Source organism: Rhinoderma darwinii, unplaced genomic scaffold, assembly GCF_050947455.1.
Source record: "Rhinoderma darwinii isolate aRhiDar2 unplaced genomic scaffold, aRhiDar2.hap1 Scaffold_728, whole genome shotgun sequence".
NCBI classification, from domain to species: domain Eukaryota; kingdom Metazoa; phylum Chordata; class Amphibia; order Anura; family Rhinodermatidae; genus Rhinoderma; species Rhinoderma darwinii.
Window position 1 is genome coordinate 154,171 of NW_027464289.1, and position 22,245 is coordinate 176,415.

Genomic DNA, 22,245 nt, shown 5'->3' on the forward strand with positions numbered 1-22,245 from the left:
TTACCAGCACTCTCAGGACAGTACTACTTCTCTATCTTCATCCTCCTCATATTATTAGCACTCTCAGGACAGTACTACTTCTCTATCTTCATCCTCCTCATATTACCAGCACTCTCAGGACAGTACTACTTCTCTATCTTCATCCTCCTCATATTACCTGCACTCTCAGGACAGTACTACTTCTCTATCTTCATCCTCCTCATATTACCAGCACTCTCAGGACAGTACTACTTCTCTATCTTCATCCTCCTCATATTACCAGCACTCCCAGGACAGTACTACTTCTCTACCTTCATCCTCCTCATATTACCTGCACTCTCAGGACAGTACTACTTCTCTACCTTCATCCTCCTCATATTACCTACACTCTCAGGACAGTACTACTTCTCTATCTTCATCCTCCTCGTATTACCTGCACTCTCAGGTCAGTACTACTTCTCTATCTTCATCCTCCTCGTATTACCTGCACTCTCAGGACAGTACTACTTCTCTATCTTCATCCTCGTCATATTACCTGCACTCTCAGGACAGTACTACTTCTCTATCTTCATCCTCCTCATATTACCTGCACTCCCAGGACAGTACTACTTCTCTACCTTCATCCTCCTCATATTACCTGCACTCTCAGGACAGTACTACTTCTCTATCTTCATCCTCCTCATATTACCTGCACTCTCAGGTCAGTACTACTTCTCTATCTTCATCCTCCTCATATTACCAGCACTCCCAGGACAGTACTACTTCTCTACCTTCATCCTCCTCATATTACCTGCACTCTCAGGACAGTACTACTTCTCTACCTTCATCCTCCTCATATTACCTGCACTCTCAGGACAGTACTACTTCTCTATCTTCATCCTCCTCATATAATTAGCACTCTCAGGACAGTACTACTTCTCTATCTTCATCCTCCTCATATTACCAGCACTCTCAGGACAGTACTACTTCTCTATCTTCATCCTCCTCATATTACCTGCACTCTCAGGACAGTACTACTTCTCTATCTTCATCCTCCTCATATTACCAGCACTCTCAGGACAGTACTACTTCTCTACCTTCATCCTCCTCGTATTACCTGCACTCTCAGGACAGTACTACTTCTCTACCTTCATCCTCCTCGTATTACCTGCACTCTCAGGTCAGTACTACTTCTCTACCTTCATCCTCCTCATATTACCAGCACTCTCAGGTCAGTACTACTTCTCTATCTTCATCCTCCTCATATTACCAGCACTCTCAGGACAGTACTACTTCTCTATCTTCATCCTCCTCATATTACCTGCACTCTCAGGACAGTACTACTTCTCTATCTTCATCCTCCTCATATTACCTGCACTCTCAGGACAGTACTACTTCTCTATCTTCATCCTCCTCGTATTACCTGCACTCTCAAGACAGTACTACTTCTCTATCTTCATCCTCCTCGTATTACCTGCACTCTCAGGACAGTACTACTTCTCTATCTTCATCCTCCTCGTATTACCAGCACTCTCAGGACAGTACTACTTCTCTATCTTCATCCTCCTCATATTACCTGCACTCTCAGGTCAGTACTACTTCTCTATCTTCATCCTCCTCATATTACCAGCACTCTCAGGACAGTACTACTTCTCTATCTTCATCCTCCTCATATTACCAGCACTCTCAGGACAGTACTACTTCTCTATCTTCATCCTCCTCATATTACCTGCACTCTCAGGTCAGTACTACTTCTCTACCTTCATCCTCCTCATATTACCTGCACTCTCAGGACAGTACTACTTCTCTATCTTCATCCTCCCCATATTACCTGCCCTCTCAGGACAGTACTACTTCTCTATCTTCATCCTCCTCATATTACCTGCACTCTCAGGACAGTACTACTTCTCTATCTTCATCCTCCTCATATTACCAGCACTCTCAGGACAGTACTACTTCTCTATCTTCATCCTCCTCATATTACCTGCACTCTCAGGACAGTACTACTTCTCTATCTTCATCCTCCTCATATTACCTGCACTCTCAGGACAGTACTACTTCTCTATCTTCATCCTCCTCATATTACCAGCACTCTCAGGTCAATACTACTTCTCTACCTTCATCCTCCTCATATTACCTGCACTCTCAGGACAGTACTACTTCTCTACCTTCATCCTCCTCATATTACCTGCACTCTCAGGACAGTACTACTTCTCTATCTTCATCCTCCTCATATTACCAGCACTCTCAGGACAGTACTACTTCTCTATCTTCATCCTCCTCATATTACCTGCACTCTCAGGACAGTACTACTTCTCTATCTTCATCCTCCTCATATTACCTGCACTCTCAGGTCAGTACTACTTTTCTACCTTCATCCTCCTCATATTACCTGCACTCTCAGGACAGTACTACTTCTCTATCTTCATCCTCGTCATATTACCTGCACTCTCAGGACAGTACTACTTCTCTATCTTCATCCTCCTTATATTACCTGCACTCTCAGGACAGTACTACTTCTCTATCTTCATCCTCCTCATATTACCTGCACTCTCAGGTCAGTACTACTTCTCTATCTTCATCCTCCTCATATTACCAGCACTCTCAGGACAGTACTACTTCTCTATCTTCATCCTCCTCATATTACCAGCACTCTCAGGACAGTACTACTTCTCTATCTTCATCCTCCTCATATTACCTGCACTCTCAGGTCAGTACTACTTCTCTACCTTCATCCTCCTCATATTACCTGCACTCTCAGGACAGTACTACTTCTCTATCTTCATCCTTCTCATATTACCAGCACTCTCAGGACAGTACTACTTCTCTATCTTCATCCTTCTCATATTACCAGCACTCTCAGGACAGTACTACTTCTCTATCTTCATCCTCCTCATATTACCTGCACTCTCAGGACAGTACTACTTCTCTATCTTCATCCTCCTCATATTTCCTGCACTCTCAGGACAGTACTACTTCTCTACCTTCATCCTCCTCATATTACCTGCACTCTCAGGACAGTACTACTTCTCTATCTTCATCCTCCCCATATTACCTGCCCTCTCAGGACAGTACTACTTCTCTATCTTCATCCTCCTCATATTACCTGCACTCTCAGGACAGTACTACTTCTCTATCTTCATCCTCCTCATATTACCAGCACTCTCAGGACAGTACTACTTCTCTATCTTCATCCTCCTCATATTACCTGCACTCTCAGGACAGTACTACTTCTCTACCTTCATCCTCCTCATATTACCAGCACTCTCAGGACAGTACTACTTCTCTACCTTCATCCTTCTCATATTACCTGCACTCTCAGGACAGTACTACTTCTCTATCTTCATCCTCCTCATATTACCTGCACTCTCAGGACAGTACTACTTCTCTATCTTCATCCTCCTCATATTACCAGCACTCTCAGGTCAATACTACTTCTCTACCTTCATCCTCCTCATATTACATGCACTCTCAGGACAGTACTACTTCTCTATCTTCATCCTCCTCATATTACCTGCACTCTCAGGACAGTACTACTTCTCTATCTTCATCCTCCTCATATTACCAGCACTCTCAGGTCAATACTACTTCTCTACCTTCATCCTCCTCATATTACCTGCACTCTCAGGACAGTACTACTTCTCTATCTTCATCCTCCTCATATTACCAGCACTCTCAGGACAGTACTACTTCTCTATCTTCATCCTCCTCATATTACCAGCACTCTCAGGTCAATACTACTTCTCTACCTTCATCCTCCTCATATTACCTGCACTCTCAGGACAGTACTACTTCTCTATCTTCATCCTCCTCATATTACCTGCACTCTCAGGACAGTACTACTTCTCTATCTTCATCCTCCTCATATTACCAGCACTCTCAGGTCAATACTACTTCTCTACCTTCATCCTCCTCATATTACCTGCACTCTCAGGACAGTACTACTTCTCTATCTTCATCCTCCTCATATTACCTGCACTCTCAGGACAGTACTACTTCTCTATCTTCATCCTCCTCATATTACCAGCACTCTCAGGTCAATACTACTTCTCTACCTTCATCCTCCTCATATTACCTGCACTCTCAGGACAGTACTACTTCTCTATCTTCATCCTCCTCATATTACCAGCACTCTCAGGACAGTACTACTTCTCTATCTTCATCCTCCTCATATTACCAGCACTCTCAGGACAGTACTACTTCTCTATCTTCATCCTCCTCATATTATTAGCACTCTCAGGACAGTACTACTTCTCTATCTTCTTCCTCCTCATATTACCAGCACTCTCAGGACAGTACTACTTCTCTATCTTCATCCTCCTCATATTACCAGCACTCTCAGGACAGTACTACTTCTCTATCTTCATCCTCCTCATATTACCAGCACTCTCAGGACAGTACTACTTCTCTATCTTCATCCTCCTCATATTACCAGCACTCTCAGGACAGTACTACTTCTCTACCTTCATCCTCCTCATATTACCTACACTCTCAGGACAGTACTACTTCTCTATCTTCATCCTCCTCATATTACCTGCACTCTCAGGTCAGTACTACTTCTCTATCTTCATCCTCCTCATATTACCAGCACTCCCAGGACAGTACTACTTCTCTACCTTCATCCTCCTCATATTACCTGCACTCTCAGGACAGTACTACTTCTCTATCTTCATCCTCCTCATATTACCTGCACTCTCAGGTCAGTACTACTTCTCTATCTTCATCCTCCTCATATTACCAGCACTCTCAGGACAGTACTACTTCTCTATCTTCATCCTTCTCATATTACCTGCACTCTCAGGACAGTACTACTTCTCTATCTTCATCCTCCTCATATTACCTGCACTCTCAGGACAGTACTACTTCTCTATCTTCATCCTCCTCGTATTACCTGCCCTCTCAGGACAGTACTACTTCTCTATCTTCATCCTCCTCATATTACCAGCACTCCCAGGACAGTACTACTTCTCTACCTTCATCCTCCTCATATTACCTGCACTCTCAGGACAGTACTACTTCTCTACCTTCATCCTCCTCATATTACCTGCACTCTCAGGACAGTACTACTTCTCTACCTTCATCCTCCTCATATTACCTGCACTCTCAGGACAGTACTACTTCTCTACCTTCATCCTCCTCATATTACCAGCACTCCCAGGACAGTACTACTTCTCTACCTTCATCCTCCTCATATTACCTGCACTCTCAGGACAGTACTACTTCTCTATCTTCATCCTCCTCATATTACCTGCACTCTCAGGTCAGTACTACTTCTCTATCTTCATCCTCCTCATATTACCAGCACTCTCAGGACAGTACTACTTCTCTATCTTCATCCTTCTCATATTACCTGCACTCTCAGGACAGTACTACTTCTCTATCTTCATCCTCCTCATATTACCTGCACTCTCAGGACAGTACTACTTCTCTATCTTCATCCTCCTCGTATTACCTGCCCTCTCAGGATAGTACTACTTCTCTATCTTCATCCTCCTCATATTACCAGCACTCCCAGGACAGTACTACTTCTCTACCTTCATCCTCCTCATATTACCTGCACTCTCAGGACAGTACTACTTCTCTACCTTCATCCTCCTCATATTACCTGCACTCTCAGGACAGTACTACTTCTCTATCTTCATCCTCCTCATATAATTAGCACTCTCAGGACAGTACTACTTCTCTATCTTCATCCTCCTCATATTACCAGCACTCTCAGGACAGTACTACTTCTCTATCTTCATCCTCCTCATATTATTAGCACTCTCAGGACAGTACTACTTCTCTATCTTCATCCTCCTCATATTACCAGCACTCTCAGGACAGTACTACTTCTCTATCTTCATCCTCCTCATATTACCTGCACTCTCAGGACAGTACTACTTCTCTATCTTCATCCTCCTCATATTACCAGCACTCTCAGGACAGTACTACTTCTCTATCTTCATCCTCCTCATATTACCAGCACTCTCAGGACAGTACTACTTCTCTACCTTCATCTTCCTCATATTACCAGCACTCTCAGGACAGTACTACTTCTCTATCTTCATCCTCCTCATATTACCAGCACTCCCAGGACAGTACTACTTCTCTACCTTCATCCTCCTCATATTACCTGCACTCTCAGGACAGTACTACTTCTCTACCTTCATCCTCCTCATATTACCTACACTCTCAGGACAGTACTACTTCTCTATCTTCATCCTCCTCGTATTACCTGCACTCTCAGGTCAGTACTACTTCTCTATCTTCATCCTCCTCGTATTACCTGCACTCTCAGGACAGTACTACTTCTCTATCTTCATCCTCGTCATATTACCTGCACTCTCAGGACAGTACTACTTCTCTATCTTCATCCTCCTCATATTACCTGCACTCCCAGGACAGTACTACTTCTCTACCTTCATCCTCCTCATATTACCTGCACTCTCAGGACAGTACTACTTCTCTATCTTCATCCTCCTCATATTACCTGCACTCTCAGGTCAGTACTACTTCTCTATCTTCATCCTCCTCATATTACCAGCACTCCCAGGACAGTACTACTTCTCTACCTTCATCCTCCTCATATTACCTGCACTCTCAGGACAGTACTACTTCTCTACCTTCATCCTCCTCATATTACCTGCACTCTCAGGACAGTACTACTTCTCTATCTTCATCCTCCTCATATAATTAGCACTCTCAGGACAGTACTACTTCTCTATCTTCATCCTCCTCATATTACCAGCACTCTCAGGACAGTACTACTTCTCTATCTTCATCCTCCTCATATTACCTGCACTCTCAGGACAGTACTACTTCTCTATCTTCATCCTCCTCATATTACCAGCACTCTCAGGACAGTACTACTTCTCTACCTTCATCCTCCTCGTATTACCTGCACTCTCAGGACAGTACTACTTCTCTACCTTCATCCTCCTCGTATTACCTGCACTCTCAGGTCAGTACTACTTCTCTACCTTCATCCTCCTCATATTACCAGCACTCTCAGGTCAGTACTACTTCTCTATCTTCATCCTCCTCATATTACCAGCACTCTCAGGACAGTACTACTTCTCTATCTTCATCCTCCTCATATTACCTGCACTCTCAGGACAGTACTACTTCTCTATCTTCATCCTCCTCATATTACCTGCACTCTCAGGACAGTACTACTTCTCTATCTTCATCCTCCTCGTATTACCTGCACTCTCAAGACAGTACTACTTCTCTATCTTCATCCTCCTCGTATTACCTGCACTCTCAGGACAGTACTACTTCTCTATCTTCATCCTCCTCGTATTACCAGCACTCTCAGGACAGTACTACTTCTCTATCTTCATCCTCCTCGTATTACCTGCACTCTCAGGACAGTACTACTTCTCTATCTTCATCCTCCTCATATTACCTGCACTCTCAGGACAGTACTACTTCTCTATCTTCATCCTCCTCATATTACCAGCACTCTCAGGACAGTACTACTTCTCTATCTTCATCCTCCTCATATTACCAGCACTCTCAGGACAGTACTACTTCTCTATCTTCATCCTCCTCATATTACCTGCACTCTCAGGACAGTACTACTTCTCTATCTTCATCCTCCTCATATTACCTGCACTCTCAGGACAGTACTACTTCTCTATCTTCATCCTCCTCATATTACCAGCACTCTCAGGTCAATACTACTTCTCTACCTTCATCCTCCTCATATTACCTGCACTCTCAGGACAGTACTACTTCTCTACCTTCATCCTCCTCATATTACCTGCACTCTCAGGACAGTACTACTTCTCTATCTTCATCCTCCTCATATTACCAGCACTCTCAGGACAGTACTACTTCTCTATCTTCATCCTCCTCATATTACCTGCACTCTCAGGACAGTGCTACTTCTCTATCTTCATCCTCCTCATATTACCTGCACTCTCAGGACAGTACTACTTCTCTGTCTTCATCCTCCTCATATTACCAGCACTCTCAGGACAGTACTACTTCTCTATCTTCATCCTCCTCGTATTACCTGCACTCTCAGGACAGTACTACTTCTCTATCTTCATCCTCCTCATATTACCTGCACTCTCAGGACAGTACTACTTCTCTATCTTCATCCTCCTCATATTACCAGCACTCTCAGGACAGTACTACTTCTCTATCTTCATCCTCCTCATATTACCAGCACTCTCAGGACAGTACTACTTCTCTATCTTCATCCTCCTCATATTACCTGCACTCTCAGGACAGTACTACTTCTCTATCTTCATCCTCCTCATATTACCTGCACTCTCAGGACAGTACTACTTCTCTACCTTCATCCTCCTCATATTACCTACACTCTCAGGACAGTACTACTTCTCTATCTTCATCCTCCTCATATTACCTGCACTCTCAGGACAGTACTACTTCTCTATCTTCATCCTCCTCATATTACCAGCACTCTCAGGACAGTACTACTTCTCTACCTTCATCCTCCTCATATTACCTGCACTCTCAGGACAGTACTACTTCTCTATCTTCATCCTCCTCATATTACCTGCACTCTCAGGTCAGTACTACTTCTCTATCTTCATCCTCCTCATATTACCAGCACTCCCAGGACAGTACTACTTCTCTACCTTCATCCTCCTCATATTACCTGCACTCTCAGGACAGTACTACTTCTCTACCTTCATCCTCCTCATATTACCTGCACTCTCAGGACAGTACTACTTCTCTATCTTCATCCTCCTCATATAATTAGCACTCTCAGGACAGTACTACTTCTCTATCTTCATCCTCCTCATATTACCTGCACTCTCAGGACAGTACTACTTCTCTATCTTCATCCTCCTCATATTACCTGCACTCTCAGGAAAGTACTACTTCTCTACCTTCATCCTCCTCATATTACCTGCACTCTCAGGACAGTACTACTTCTCTATCTTCATCCTCCTCATATTACCTGCACTCTCAGGACAGTACTACTTCTCTATCCTCATCCTCCTCATATTACCTGCACTCTCAGGTCAGTACTACTTCTCTACCTTCATCCTCCTCATATTACCTGCACTCTCAGGACAGTACTACTTCTCTATCTTCATCCTCCTCATATTACCTGCACTCTCAGGACAGTACTACTTCTCTATCTTCATCCTCCTCATATTACCTGCACTCTCAGGACAGTACTACTTCTCTGTTTTCATCCTCCTCATATTACCTGCACTCTCAGGACAGTACTACTTCTCTGTTTTCATCCTCCTCATATTACCTGCACTCTCAGGACAGTACTACTTCTCTATCTTCATCCTCCTCGTATTACCAGCACTCTCAGGACAGTACTACTTCTCTATCTTCATCCTCCTCGTATTACCTGCACTCTCAGGACAGTACTACTTCTCTATCCTCATCCTCCTCATATTACCTGCACTCTCAGGTCAGTACTACTTCTCTATCTTCATCCTCCTCATATTACCTGCACTCTCAGGACAGTACTACTTCTCTATCTTCATCCTTCTCATATTACCAGCACTCTCAGGACAGTACTACTTCTCTATCTTCATCCTCCTCATATTACCTGCACTCTCAGGACAGTACTACTTCTCTGTTTTCATCCTCCTCATATTACCTGCACTCTCAGGACAGTGCTACTTCTCTGTTTTCATCCCCCTGATATTTTGCAACCTTTCCAAACTAATTCCTTTCAATATCACTGCTCCATAGCTTCATCATGTCAGATTTCTCCAAGAGGAACATTGATGCATCCAACGTGAGATGGCAAACCTTGGGCGACACTCCATGCGCTTGCTGCCTGGTAAACATCAGTAATGGCGCTCGGACCGTCACACTGTATGACACGTAAGGAACACGGGTGCTCTACAGACCTTCCTAAATCACAAGGTCTTTAAAAAACTTTACAACCCAATTCAAATTTCTTATGGATTAATCTTTGGACTTAATTTTTAATATTCAGAGAAAGAAATCCTAATCACTAACCCCTTACAGTCTAGTATGTTCCTGCCCGCAGAATGTGAAATAAAGTCTACCATCAGTAACAAAACATTTATTTACTCATCAGGAATGTGTTCGAGAAGAGCCCTCGCCACATTCATAGTCTAGATGGTGACAATGTTTAGACTGAAAAATCAGTGGTGACATCAGTAAAAGAAGAAGTCTCCAGCAGCAATAGAAAGACACTTAGTACAGATAGCGGCACTCTGGAGACACTGAGTACAGATAGCGGCACTCTGGAGACAACAAGAACAGATAGCGACACTCTGGAGACACTAAGTACAGATAGCGGCACTCTGGAGACAACAAGTACAGATAGCGGCACTCTGGAGACACTGAGTACAGATAGCGGCACTCTGGAGACACTGAGTACAGATAGCGGCACTCTGGAGACAACAAGTACAGATAGCGGCACTCTGGAGACAACAAGTACAGATAGCGGCACTCTGGAGACAACAAGTACAGATAGCGGCACTCTGGAGACAACAAGTACAGATAGCGGCACTCTCGAGACACTGAGTACAGATAGCGGCACTCTGGAGACACTGAGTACAGATAGCGGCACTCTGGAGACACTGAGTACAGATAGCGGCACTCTGGAGACACTGAGTACAGATAGCGGCACTCTGGAGACACTGAGTACAGATAGCGGCACTCTGGAGACACTGAGTACAGATAGCGGCACTCTGGAGGCAACAAGTACAGATAGCGGCACTCTGGAGGCAACAAGTACAGATAGCGGCACTCTGGAGACAACAAGTACAGATAGCGGCACTCTGGAGACACTGAGTACAGATAGCGGCACTCTGGAGACACTGAGTACAGATAGCGGCACTCTGGAGGCAACAAGTACAGATAGCGGCACTCTGGAGGCAACAAGTACAGATAGCGGCACTCTGGAGGCAACAAGTACAGATAGCGGCACTCCGGAGGCAACAAGTACAGATAGCGGCACTCTGGAGGCAACAAGTACAGATAGCGGCACTCTGGAGACACTGAGTTCAGATAGCGGCACTCTGGAGACACTGAGTACAGATAGCGGCACTCTGGAGACACTGAGTACAGATAGCGGCACTCTGGAGACACTGAGTACAGATAGCGGCACTCTGGAGGCAACAAGTACAGATAGCGGCACTCTGGAGACAATAAGTACAGATAGCGGCACTCTGGAGGCAACAAGTACAGATAGCGGCACTCTGGAGACACTGAGTACAGATAGCGGCACTCTGGAGGCAACAAGTACAGATAGCGGCACTCTGGAGACCCTAAGTACAGATAGCGGCACTCTGGAGGCAACGAGTACAGATAGCGGCACTCTGGAGACACTGAGTACAGATAGCGGCACTCTGGAGACACTGAGTACAGATAGCGGCACTCTGGAGACACTGAGTACAGATTGCGCACTCTGGAGACACTGAGTACAGATTGCGCACTCTGGAGACAACAAGTACAGATAGCGGCACTCTGGAGACACTGAGTACAGATAGCGGCACTCTGGAGACACTGAGTACAGATAGCGGCACTCTGGAGACACTGAGTACAGATAGCGGCACTCTGGAGACACTGAGTACAGATAGCGGCACTCTGGAGACACTGAGTACAGATAGCGGCACTCTGGAGGCAACAAGTACAGATAGCGGCACTCTGGAGACACTGAGTACAGATAGCGGCACTCTGGAGGCAACAAGTACAGATAGCGGCACTCTGGAGACACTGAGTACAGATAGCGGCACTCTGGAGGCAACGAGTACAGATAGCGGCACTCTGGAGACACTGAGTACAGATAGCGGCACTCTGGAGACACTGAGTACAGATAGCGGCACTCTGGAGACACTGAGTACAGATAGCGGCACTCTGGAGACACTGAGTACAGATAGCGGCACTCTGGAGACACTGAGTACAGATAGCGGCACTCTGGAGGCAACAAGTACAGATAGCGGCACTCTGGAGACACTGAGTACAGATAGCGGCACTCTGGAGGCAACAAGTACAGATAGCGGCACTCTGGAGACCCTAAGTACAGATAGCGGCACTCTGGAGGCAACAAGTACAGATTGCGCACTCTGGAGACAACAAGTACAGATAGCGGCACTCTGGAGACAACAAGTACAGATAGCGGCACTCTGGAGACACTGAGTACAGATAGCGGCACTCTGGAGACACTGAGTACAGATAGCGGCACTCTGGAGACACTGAGTACAGATAGCGGCACTCTGGAGACACTAAGTACAGATAGCGGCACTCTGGAGACAACAAGTACAGATAGCGGCACTCTGGAGACAACAAGTACAGATAGCGGCACTCTGGAGACAACAAGTACAGATAGCGGCACTCTGGAGACAACAAGTACAGATAGCGGCACTCTGGAGACTACAAGTACAGATAGCGGCACTCTGGAGACAATAAGTACAGATTAACCAACCACTTAGACAATGACCTGCAGCATCCACCACTGAGGATGACCGAGCATATAGACAATGACCTGCAGCTTCCACCACTGAGGATGACCGAACGCATAGACAATGACCTGCAGCCTCCACCACTGAGGATGACCGACCGCATAGACAATGACCTGCAGCATCCACCACTGAGGATGACCGACCACATAGACAATGACCAGGAGCATCCACCACTGAGAATGACCGAGCGCATAGACAATGACCTGCAGCCTCCACCACTGAGGATGACCGAGGGCATAGACAATAACCTGCAGCATCCACCACTGAGGATGACCGACCACATAGACAATGACCTGCAGCATCCACCACTGAGGATGACCGACCACATAGACAATGACCTGCAGCCTCCACCACTGAGGATGACCGAGCACATAGACAATGACCTGCAGCATCCACCACTGAGGATGACTGAGCACATAGACAATGACCTGCAGCCTCCACCACTGAGGATGACCGAGCACATAGACAATGACCTGCAGCATCCACCACTGAGGATGACCGACCACATAGACAATGATCTGCAGCATCCACCACTGAGGATGACCAACCACATAGACAATGACCTGCAGCATCCACCACTGAGGATGACCAACCGCATAGACAATGACCTGCAGCATCTACCAATGAGGATGACCGAGCGCATAGACAATGACCTGCAGCATCCACCACTGAGGATGACCGAGCACATAGACAATGACCTGCAGCATCCACCACTGAGGATGACCGAGCACATAGACAATGACCTGCAGCATCGACCACTGAGGATGACCGACCACATAGACAATGACCTGCAGCATCCACCACTGAGGATGACCGACCATATAGACAATAACCTGCAGCATCCACCACTGAGGATGACCGACCACATAGACAATGACCTGCAGCATCCACCACTGAGGATGACCGAGCACATAGACAATGACCTGCAGCATCCACCACTGAGGATGACCGAGCACATAGACAATGACCTGCAGCATCCACCACTGAGGATGACCAAGCACATAGACAATGACCTGCAGCATCCACCACTGAGGATGACCGAGCACATAGACAATGATCTGCAGCATCCACCACTGAGGATGACCGAGCACATAGACAATAACCTGCAGAATCCACCACTGAGGATGACTGAGCACATAGACAATGACCTGCAGCATCCACCACTGAGGATTACCGAGCGCATAGACAATGATCTGCAGCATCCACCACTGAGGATGACCGAGCACATAGACAATGACCTGCAGCATCCACCACTGAGGATGACCAAGCACATAGACAATGACCTGCAGCATCCACCACTGAGGATGACCGAGCACATAGACAATGACCTGCAGCATCCACCACTGAGGATGACCGAGCACATAGACAATGACCTGCAGCATCCACCACTGAGGATGACCGAGCACATAGACAATGATCTGCAGCATCCACCACTGAGGATGACCAACCACATAGACAATGACCTGCAGCATCCACCACTGAGGATGACCAACCGCATAGACAATGATCTGCAGCATCCACCACTGAGGATGACCGAGCGCATAGACAATGACCTGCAGCATCCACCACTGAGGATGACCGAGCACATAGACAATGACCTGCAGCATCCACCACTGAGGATGACCGAGCACATAGACAATGACCTGCAGCATCCACCACTGAGGATGACCGACCACATAGACAATGACCTGCAGCATCCACCACTGAGGATGACCGACCATATAGACAATAACCTGCAGCATCCACCACTGAGGATGACCGGCCATATAGACAATAACCTGCAGCATCCACCACTGAGGATGACCGACCACATAGACAATGACCTGCAGCATCCACCACTGAGGATGACCGAGCACATAGACAATGACCTGCAGCATCCACCACTGAGGATGAATGACCACATAGACAATGACCTGCAGCATCCACCACTGAGGATGACCGACCATATAGACAATAACCTGCAGCATCCACCACTGAGGATGACCGAGCACATAGACAATGACCTGCAGCATCCACCACTGAGGATGACCGAGCACATAGACAATGACCTGCAGCATCCACCACTGAGGATGACCGAGCACATAGACAATGACCTGCAGCATCCACCACTGAGGATGACCAAGCACATAGACAATGACCTGCAGCTTCCACCACTGAGGATGACCAAGCACATAGACAATGACCTGCAGCATCCACCACTGAGGATGACCAACCGCATAGACAATGACCTGCAGCATCTACCAATGAGGATGACCGAGCGCATAGACAATGACCTGCAGCATCCACCACTGAGGATGACCGAGCACATAGACAATGACCTGCAGCATCCACCACTGAGGATGACCGAGCACATAGACAATGACCTGCAGCATCGACCACTGAGGATGACCGACCACATAGACAATGACCTGCAGCATCCACCACTGAGGATGACCGACCATATAGACAATAACCTGCAGCATCCACCACTGAGGATGACCGACCACATAGACAATGACCTGCAGCATCCACCACTGAGGATGACCGAGCACATAGACAATGACCTGCAGCATCCACCACTGAGGATGACCGAGCACATAGACAATGACCTGCAGCATCCACCACTGAGGATGACCAAGCACATAGACAATGACCTGCAGCATCCACCACTGAGGATGACCGAGCACATAGACAATGATCTGCAGCATCCACCACTGAGGATGACCGAGCACATAGACAATAACCTGCAGAATCCACCACTGAGGATGACCGAGCACATAGACAATGACCTGCAGCATCCACCACTGAGGATTACCGAGCGCATAGACAATGATCTGCAGCATCCACCACTGAGGATGACCGAGCACATAGACAATGACCTGCAGCATCCACCACTGAGGATGACCAAGCACATAGACAATGACCTGCAGCATCCACCACTGAGGATGACCGAGCACATAGACAATGACCTGCAGCATCCACCACTGAGGATGACCGAGCACATAGACAATGACCTGCAGCATCCACCACTGAGGATGACCGAGCACATAGACAATGATCTGCAGCATCCACCACTGAGGATGACCAACCACATAGACAATGACCTGCAGCATCCACCACTGAGGATGACCAACCGCATAGACAATGATCTGCAGCATCCACCACTGAGGATGACCGAGCGCATAGACAATGACCTGCAGCATCCACCACTGAGGATGACCGAGCACATAGACAATGACCTGCAGCATCCACCACTGAGGATGACCGAGCACATAGACAATGACCTGCAGCATCCACCACTGAGGATGACCGACCACATAGACAATGACCTGCAGCATCCACCACTGAGGATGACCGACCATATAGACAATAACCTGCAGCATCCACCACTGAGGATGACCGGCCATATAGACAATAACCTGCAGCATCCACCACTGAGGATGACCGACCATATAGACAATGACCTGCAGCATCCACCACTGAGGATGACCGACCACATAGACAATGACCTGCAGCATCCACCACTGAGGATGAATGACCACATAGACAATGACCTGCAGCATCCACCACTGAGGATGACCGACCACATAGACAATGACCTGCAGCATCCACCACTGAGGATGACCGACCACATAGACAGTGACCTGCAGCATCCACCACTGAGGATGACCGACCACATAGACAATGACCTGCAGCATCCACCACTGAGGATGACCGAGCGCATAGACAATGACCTGCAGCATCCACCACTGAGGATGACCGAGCGCATAGACAATGACCTGCAGCATCCACCACTGAGGATGACAGACCGCATAGACAATGACCTGCAGCATCCACCACTGAGGATGACCGACCACATAGACAATGACCTGCAGCATCCACCACTGAGGATGACCGAGCACATAGACAATGACCTGCAGCATCCACCACTGAGGATGACCGAGCGCATAGACAATGACCTGCAGCATCCACCACTGAGGATGACCGACCGCATAGACAATGACCTGCAGCATCCACCACTGAGGATGACCGAGCGCATAGACAATGACCTGCAGCATCCACCACTGAGGATGACCGAGCGCATAGACAATGACCTGCAGCATCCACCACTGAGGATGACCGACCACATAGACAATGACCTGCAGCATCCACCACTGAGGATGACCGACCGCATAGACAATGACCTGCAGCATCCACCACTGAGGATGACCGAGCGCATAGACAATGACCTGCAGCATCCACCACTGAGGATGACCGAGCGCATAGACAATGACCTGCAGCATCCACCACTGAGGATGACCGACCATATAGACAATAACCTGCAGCATCCACCACTGAGGATGACCGACCATATAGACAATGACCTGCAGCATCCACCACTGAGGATGACCGACCACATAGACAATGACCTGCAGCTTCCACCACTGAGGATGACCGAGCACATAGACAATGACCTGCAGCATCCACCACTGAGGATGACCGACCACATAGACAATGACCAGGAGCATCCACCACTGAGGATGACCGACCACATAGACAATGACCTGCAGCATCCACCACTGAGGATGACCGACCACATAGACAATGACCTGCAGCATCCACCACTGAGGATGACCGACCACATAGACAATGACCTGCAGCATCCACCACTGAGGATGACCAAGCACATAGACAATGACCTGCAGCATCCACCACTGAGGATGACCGAGCGCATAGACAATGACCTGCAGCATCCACCACTGAGGATGACCGAGCGCATAGACAATGACCTGCAGCATCCACCACTGAGGATGACCGAGCACATAGACAATGACCTGCAGCATCCACCACTGAGGATGACCGACCACATAGACAATGACCTGCAGCATCCACCACTGAGGATGACCGAGCACATAGACAATGACCTGCAGCATCCACCACTGAGGATGACCGAGCGCATAGACAATGACCTGCAGCATCCACCACTGAGGATGACAGACCGCATAGACAATGACCTGCAGCATCCACCACTGAGGATGACCGACCACATAGACAATGACCTGCAGTATCCACCACTGAGGATGACCGAGCACATAGACAATGACCTGCAGCATCCACCACTGAGGATGAACGAGCGCATAGACAATGACCTGCAGCATCCACCACTGAGGATGACCGACCGCATAGACAATGACCTGCAGCATCCACCACTGAGGATGACCGACCGCATAGACAATGACCTGCAGCATCCACCACTGAGGATGACCGACCGCATAGACAATGACCTGCAGCATCCACCACTGAGGATGACCGAGCACATAGACAATAACCTGCAGCATCCACCACTGAGGATGACCGAGCACATAGACAATGACCTGCAGCATCCACCACTGAGGATGACCGACCACATAGACAATGATCTGCAGCATCCACCACTGAGGATGACCGACCGCATAGACAATGACCTGCAGCATCCACCACTGAGGATGACCGAGCGCATAGACAATAACCTGCAGCATCCACCACTGAGGATGACCGACCGCATAGACAATGACCTGCAGCCTCCACCACTGAGGATGACCGAGCGCATAGACAATGACCTGCAGCCTCCACCACTGAGGATGACCGACCGCATAGACAATTACCTGCAGCATTGACCACTGAGGATGACCGACCACATAGACAATGACCTGCAGCATCCACCACTGAGGATGACCGACCACATAGACAATGACCTGCAGCATCCACCACTGAGGATGACCGACCACATAGACAATTACCTGCAGCATCGACCACTGAGGATGACCGACCACATAGACAATGACCTGCAGCATCCACCACTGAGGATGACCGACCACATAGACAATGACCAGGAGCATCCACCACTGAGGATGACCGACCACATAGACAATGACCTGCAGCATCCACCACTGAGGATGACCGACCACATAGACAGTGACCTGCAGCATCCACCACTGAGGATGACCGACCACATAGACAATGACCTGCAGCATCCACCACTGAGGATGACCGAGCACATAGACAATGACCTGCAGCATCCACCACTGAGGATGACCGAGCGCATAGACAATGACCTGCAGCATCCACCACTGAGGATGACCGACCATATAGACAATGACCTGCAGCATCCACCACTGAGGATGACCGACCACATAGACAATGACCTGCAGCTTCCACCACTGAGGATGACCGAGCACATAGACAATGACCTGCAGCATCCACCACTGAGGATGACCGACCACATAGACAATTACCTGCAGCATCGACCACTGAGGATGACCGACCACATAGACAATTACCTGCAGCATCGACCACTGAGGATGACCGACCACATAGACAATTACCTGCAGCATCGACCACTGAGGATGACCGATCGCATAGACAAAAAGAAGATGAGCTCTGATCCGGCTCAGTCATCCTCCAACGTCCAACTTCAACATGATTTACATCCTCAGGACCAACTGGGCTACCACCAATATTGTGGCAACTAAACTGACAAGAATGATGTGTTTACTTATCTATAAACCCCAGGCCTCAGTCTGTAAACCCTGTGCCTCAGTCTGTAAACCTCATGCCTCAGTCTGTAAACCTCATGCCTCAGTCTGTAAACCTCAGGCCTCCGTCTGTAAACCCTGTGCTTCAGTCTGTAAACCCTGTGCCTCAGTCTGTAAACCCTGTGCCTCAGTCTGTAAACCCTGTGCCTCAGTCTGTAAACCCCATCCCTCAGTCTATAATCTCCATGCTTCAGTCTAATCAGCATTCTGATCTCTGATATCTTCCATATTCTTGTATTATTACATGTCATGCTCCAATTTGGTAAATTCATAGTCTGTATTCTGACTCTACAGGAATCTACCAGACGTAACTGCCAATGACTTCCAGAACGTAGATCTGACCCAATATAAGTGGATGCACTGGGAGGTAAGAGGAGAAGAAATGTGATGCAGGTCCCATGTATATGGTAGGCAAGAATAGAGATCGGAGGGTGCTGCATACCAAGATGTATAGGTTAGAGGGTGCTGGTTATCAGGGTGTGTAGGTTAGAGGGTGCTGGTTATCAGGGTGTGTAGGTTAGAGGGTGCTGGTCACCAGGGTGTATAGGTTATAGGGTGCTGGTCATCAGGATGTATAGGTTATAGGGTGCTGGTTACCAGGGTGTATAGGTTAGAGGGTGCGTATTACCAGTGTGTATAGCATAGACGGTGATGGTTACCAGGGTGTATAGGTTAGAGGGTGCTGGTTACCAGGGTGTATAGGTTAGAGGGTGCTGGTTACCAGGATGTATAGGTTAGAGGGTGCTGGTTACCAGGGTGTATAGGTTAGAGGGTGCGTATTACCAGTGTGTATAGCATAGACGGTGATGGTTACCAGGGTGTATAGGTTAGAGGACGCTGCTTACCAGGGTGTACATGTTAGAGGGTGATGATTAGAGCATGCTGGTTATCAGGGTGTATAGATTAGAGGGTGCTGGTTATCGGGTTGTATAGGTTAGAGGATGCTGGTCAACAGAGTGTATAGGTTAGAGGGTGCTTGTCACAAGGGTGTATAGGTTGGAGGGGGCTGGATATCAGGGTGTAGATGTTAGAGGGTGCTTGTCATCAGTGTGTATAGATTAGAGGGTGATGGTCACCAGGGTGTATAGGTTAGACCAGGGGTGGGCAAACTTTTTGACTCGCGGGCCACAATGGGTTCTAAAATTTGACAGAGGGGCCGGGCCAGGAGCATTTGGAGGGAGTGTTTGGGCCGGATATACTAGTGTGTGCAAACCTCATAGCACAGTAAGAACACTACAACCCAATTTATTAACTGTCTTTCAAATGTGAAAAATAGCCCTTATCAGTTAATAAATTTGTCTCAAGGAATATGCAAGATATGGCATTTACATACTATTTCGCAGATACTGGGAGGAGGAAATGTCAATAGATTAAAATAACATACGCACTGTGATTTATCAAGAAAAAAGTTCTGTTGACTCTGTAAATGAGCTGCCAACCTCTGAGCAGTAGCCGCCCGTTCTTGTGTTGACTGCTTGCTAGCATAGTTTGCATGCTTCGTGGCAAAGTGACGGCTGATATTGTACTCTTTGAAAACCGCAACATCTTCTTGGCATATCAGACATACAGCCGTTGATCGGACTTCAGTGAAGAAGTATTTTGTTGTCCACTCCTTATTAAACACTCGGCATTCGCTGTCCACTTTCCTTCTCTTTGGTCCGCTCATTTTCACAGAAGGGCTTAATGGTGACGTGAAACGAAGTGAAAATTAAAGTGAAATAAAGAGAAATACGCGCCACATTAACAACGGTCAATGTGTTTTGAGTGCGCCATCTATTGGGAAAACGTGGGCATTGCAGGGAAAGGGGAAAAAAAAGGAGGTTTTTACTATAATTTGGACAAGTTCGGCGGGCCGGATTAAAAAGCCTAACGGGCCGTATGTGGCCCGCGGGCCGTAGTTTGCCCATGTCTGGGTTAGACGGTGCTGGTCACCAGGGTGTATAGGTTAGAGGGTGCAGGTTAACAGGGTGTATAGGTTAGAGGGTGCTGGTTATCAGGATGTATAGTTTAGAGGGTGCTGGTTATCAGGGTGTATAGGATAGAGGGTGCTGGTTATCAGGGTATATATGTTAGAGGTTGTATGTTACCAGGGTGTATAGGTTAGAGGGTGATGATTACCAGAATGTACCTGTTAGAGGGTGCTGGTCATCAGGGTGTATATGTTAGAGGGTACTGGTTATCAGAGTGTATAGGATAGAGGGTGCTGGTCATCAGGATTATTAGGTTTTAGGTTAGAGGGTGCTGGTTAACAGGGTGTAGATGTTAGAGGGTGCTAGTTATCAGGGTGTATAGGTTAGAGGGTGCTGGTCATCAGGGTTATTAGGTTTTAGGTTAGAGGGTGCTGGTCACCAGGGTGTATAGGTTAGAGGGTGCTGGTCACCAGGGTGTATAGGTTAGAGGGTTCTGGTCACCAGGGTGTATAGGTTAGAGGGTGTTGGTCACCAGGGTGTATAGGTTAGAGGGTTCTGGTCACCAGGGTGTATAGGTTAGAGGGTGCTGGTCACCAGGGTGTATAGGTTAGAGGGTACTGGTTACTAGTGTGTATAGGTTAGAGGGTGCTGGTTACCAGGGTGTATAGGTTAGAGGGTGCTGGTTATCAGGGTGTATAGGTTAGAGGGTGTTGGTTACTAGTGTGTATAGGTTAGAGGGTGCTGGTTACCAGGATGTATAGGTTAGAGGGTGCTGGTCATCAGGATGTATAGGTTAGAGGGTGCTGGTCACCAGGGTGTATAGGTTAGAGCATGATTATTATTATTATTGGGGTGTATATATTAGAGGGTGCTGGTCACCAGGGTGTATAAGTTATAGGGTGCGTGTTACCAGGGTGTACAGGTTAGACGGTGCTGGTTACCAGGGTGTATAAGTTAGAGAGTGCTGGTCATCCGGGTGTTTAGGTTAGAGGGTGCTGGTCATCAGGGTGCATAGTTTAGACGGTGCTGGTCACCAGGGTGTATAGGTTAGAGGGTGCTGGTTACCAGGGTGTATATGTTAGAGGGTGCTGGTTATCAGGGTGTGTAGGTTAGAGGGTGCTGGTCACCAGGGTGTATAGGTTAGACGGTGCTTGTTACCAGGGTGTAGATGTTAGATGGTGCTTGTCACCAGGGTTTATAGGTTAGAGGGTGCTGGTCACCAGGGTGTATAGGTTAGAGGGTGCTGGTCACCAGGGTGTATAGGTTATAGGGTGCTGGTTACCAGGCTGTATAGGTTAGAGCATGATTATTATTATTATTATTATTATTATTGGGGTGTATAGGTTGGAGGGTGCTGGTTATCAGGGTGTGTAGGTTAGAGGGTGCTGGTCACCAGGGTGTATAGTTTATAGTGTGCTG

General features: G+C 47.5%; 1 protein-coding gene across 4 annotated transcripts in view; it reads left to right on the forward strand.

Annotated features, from left to right (window-relative positions):
- KHK (ketohexokinase) overlaps nt 1-22,245 on the forward strand; it is an 86,612-nt gene that overhangs the window by 52,443 nt on the left and 11,924 nt on the right. For 2 of the 4 annotated variants that reach the window (XM_075849274.1, XM_075849276.1), the window contains 2 exons: nt 9,637-9,771; nt 19,211-19,283. In XM_075849274.1, the coding sequence (XP_075705389.1) occupies nt 9,637-9,771; nt 19,211-19,283 (208 nt within the window). The remainder of the gene's footprint in view (nt 1-9,636; nt 9,772-19,210; nt 19,284-22,245) is intronic. The other 2 variants (XM_075849273.1, XM_075849275.1) reach the window with 1 other exon arrangement.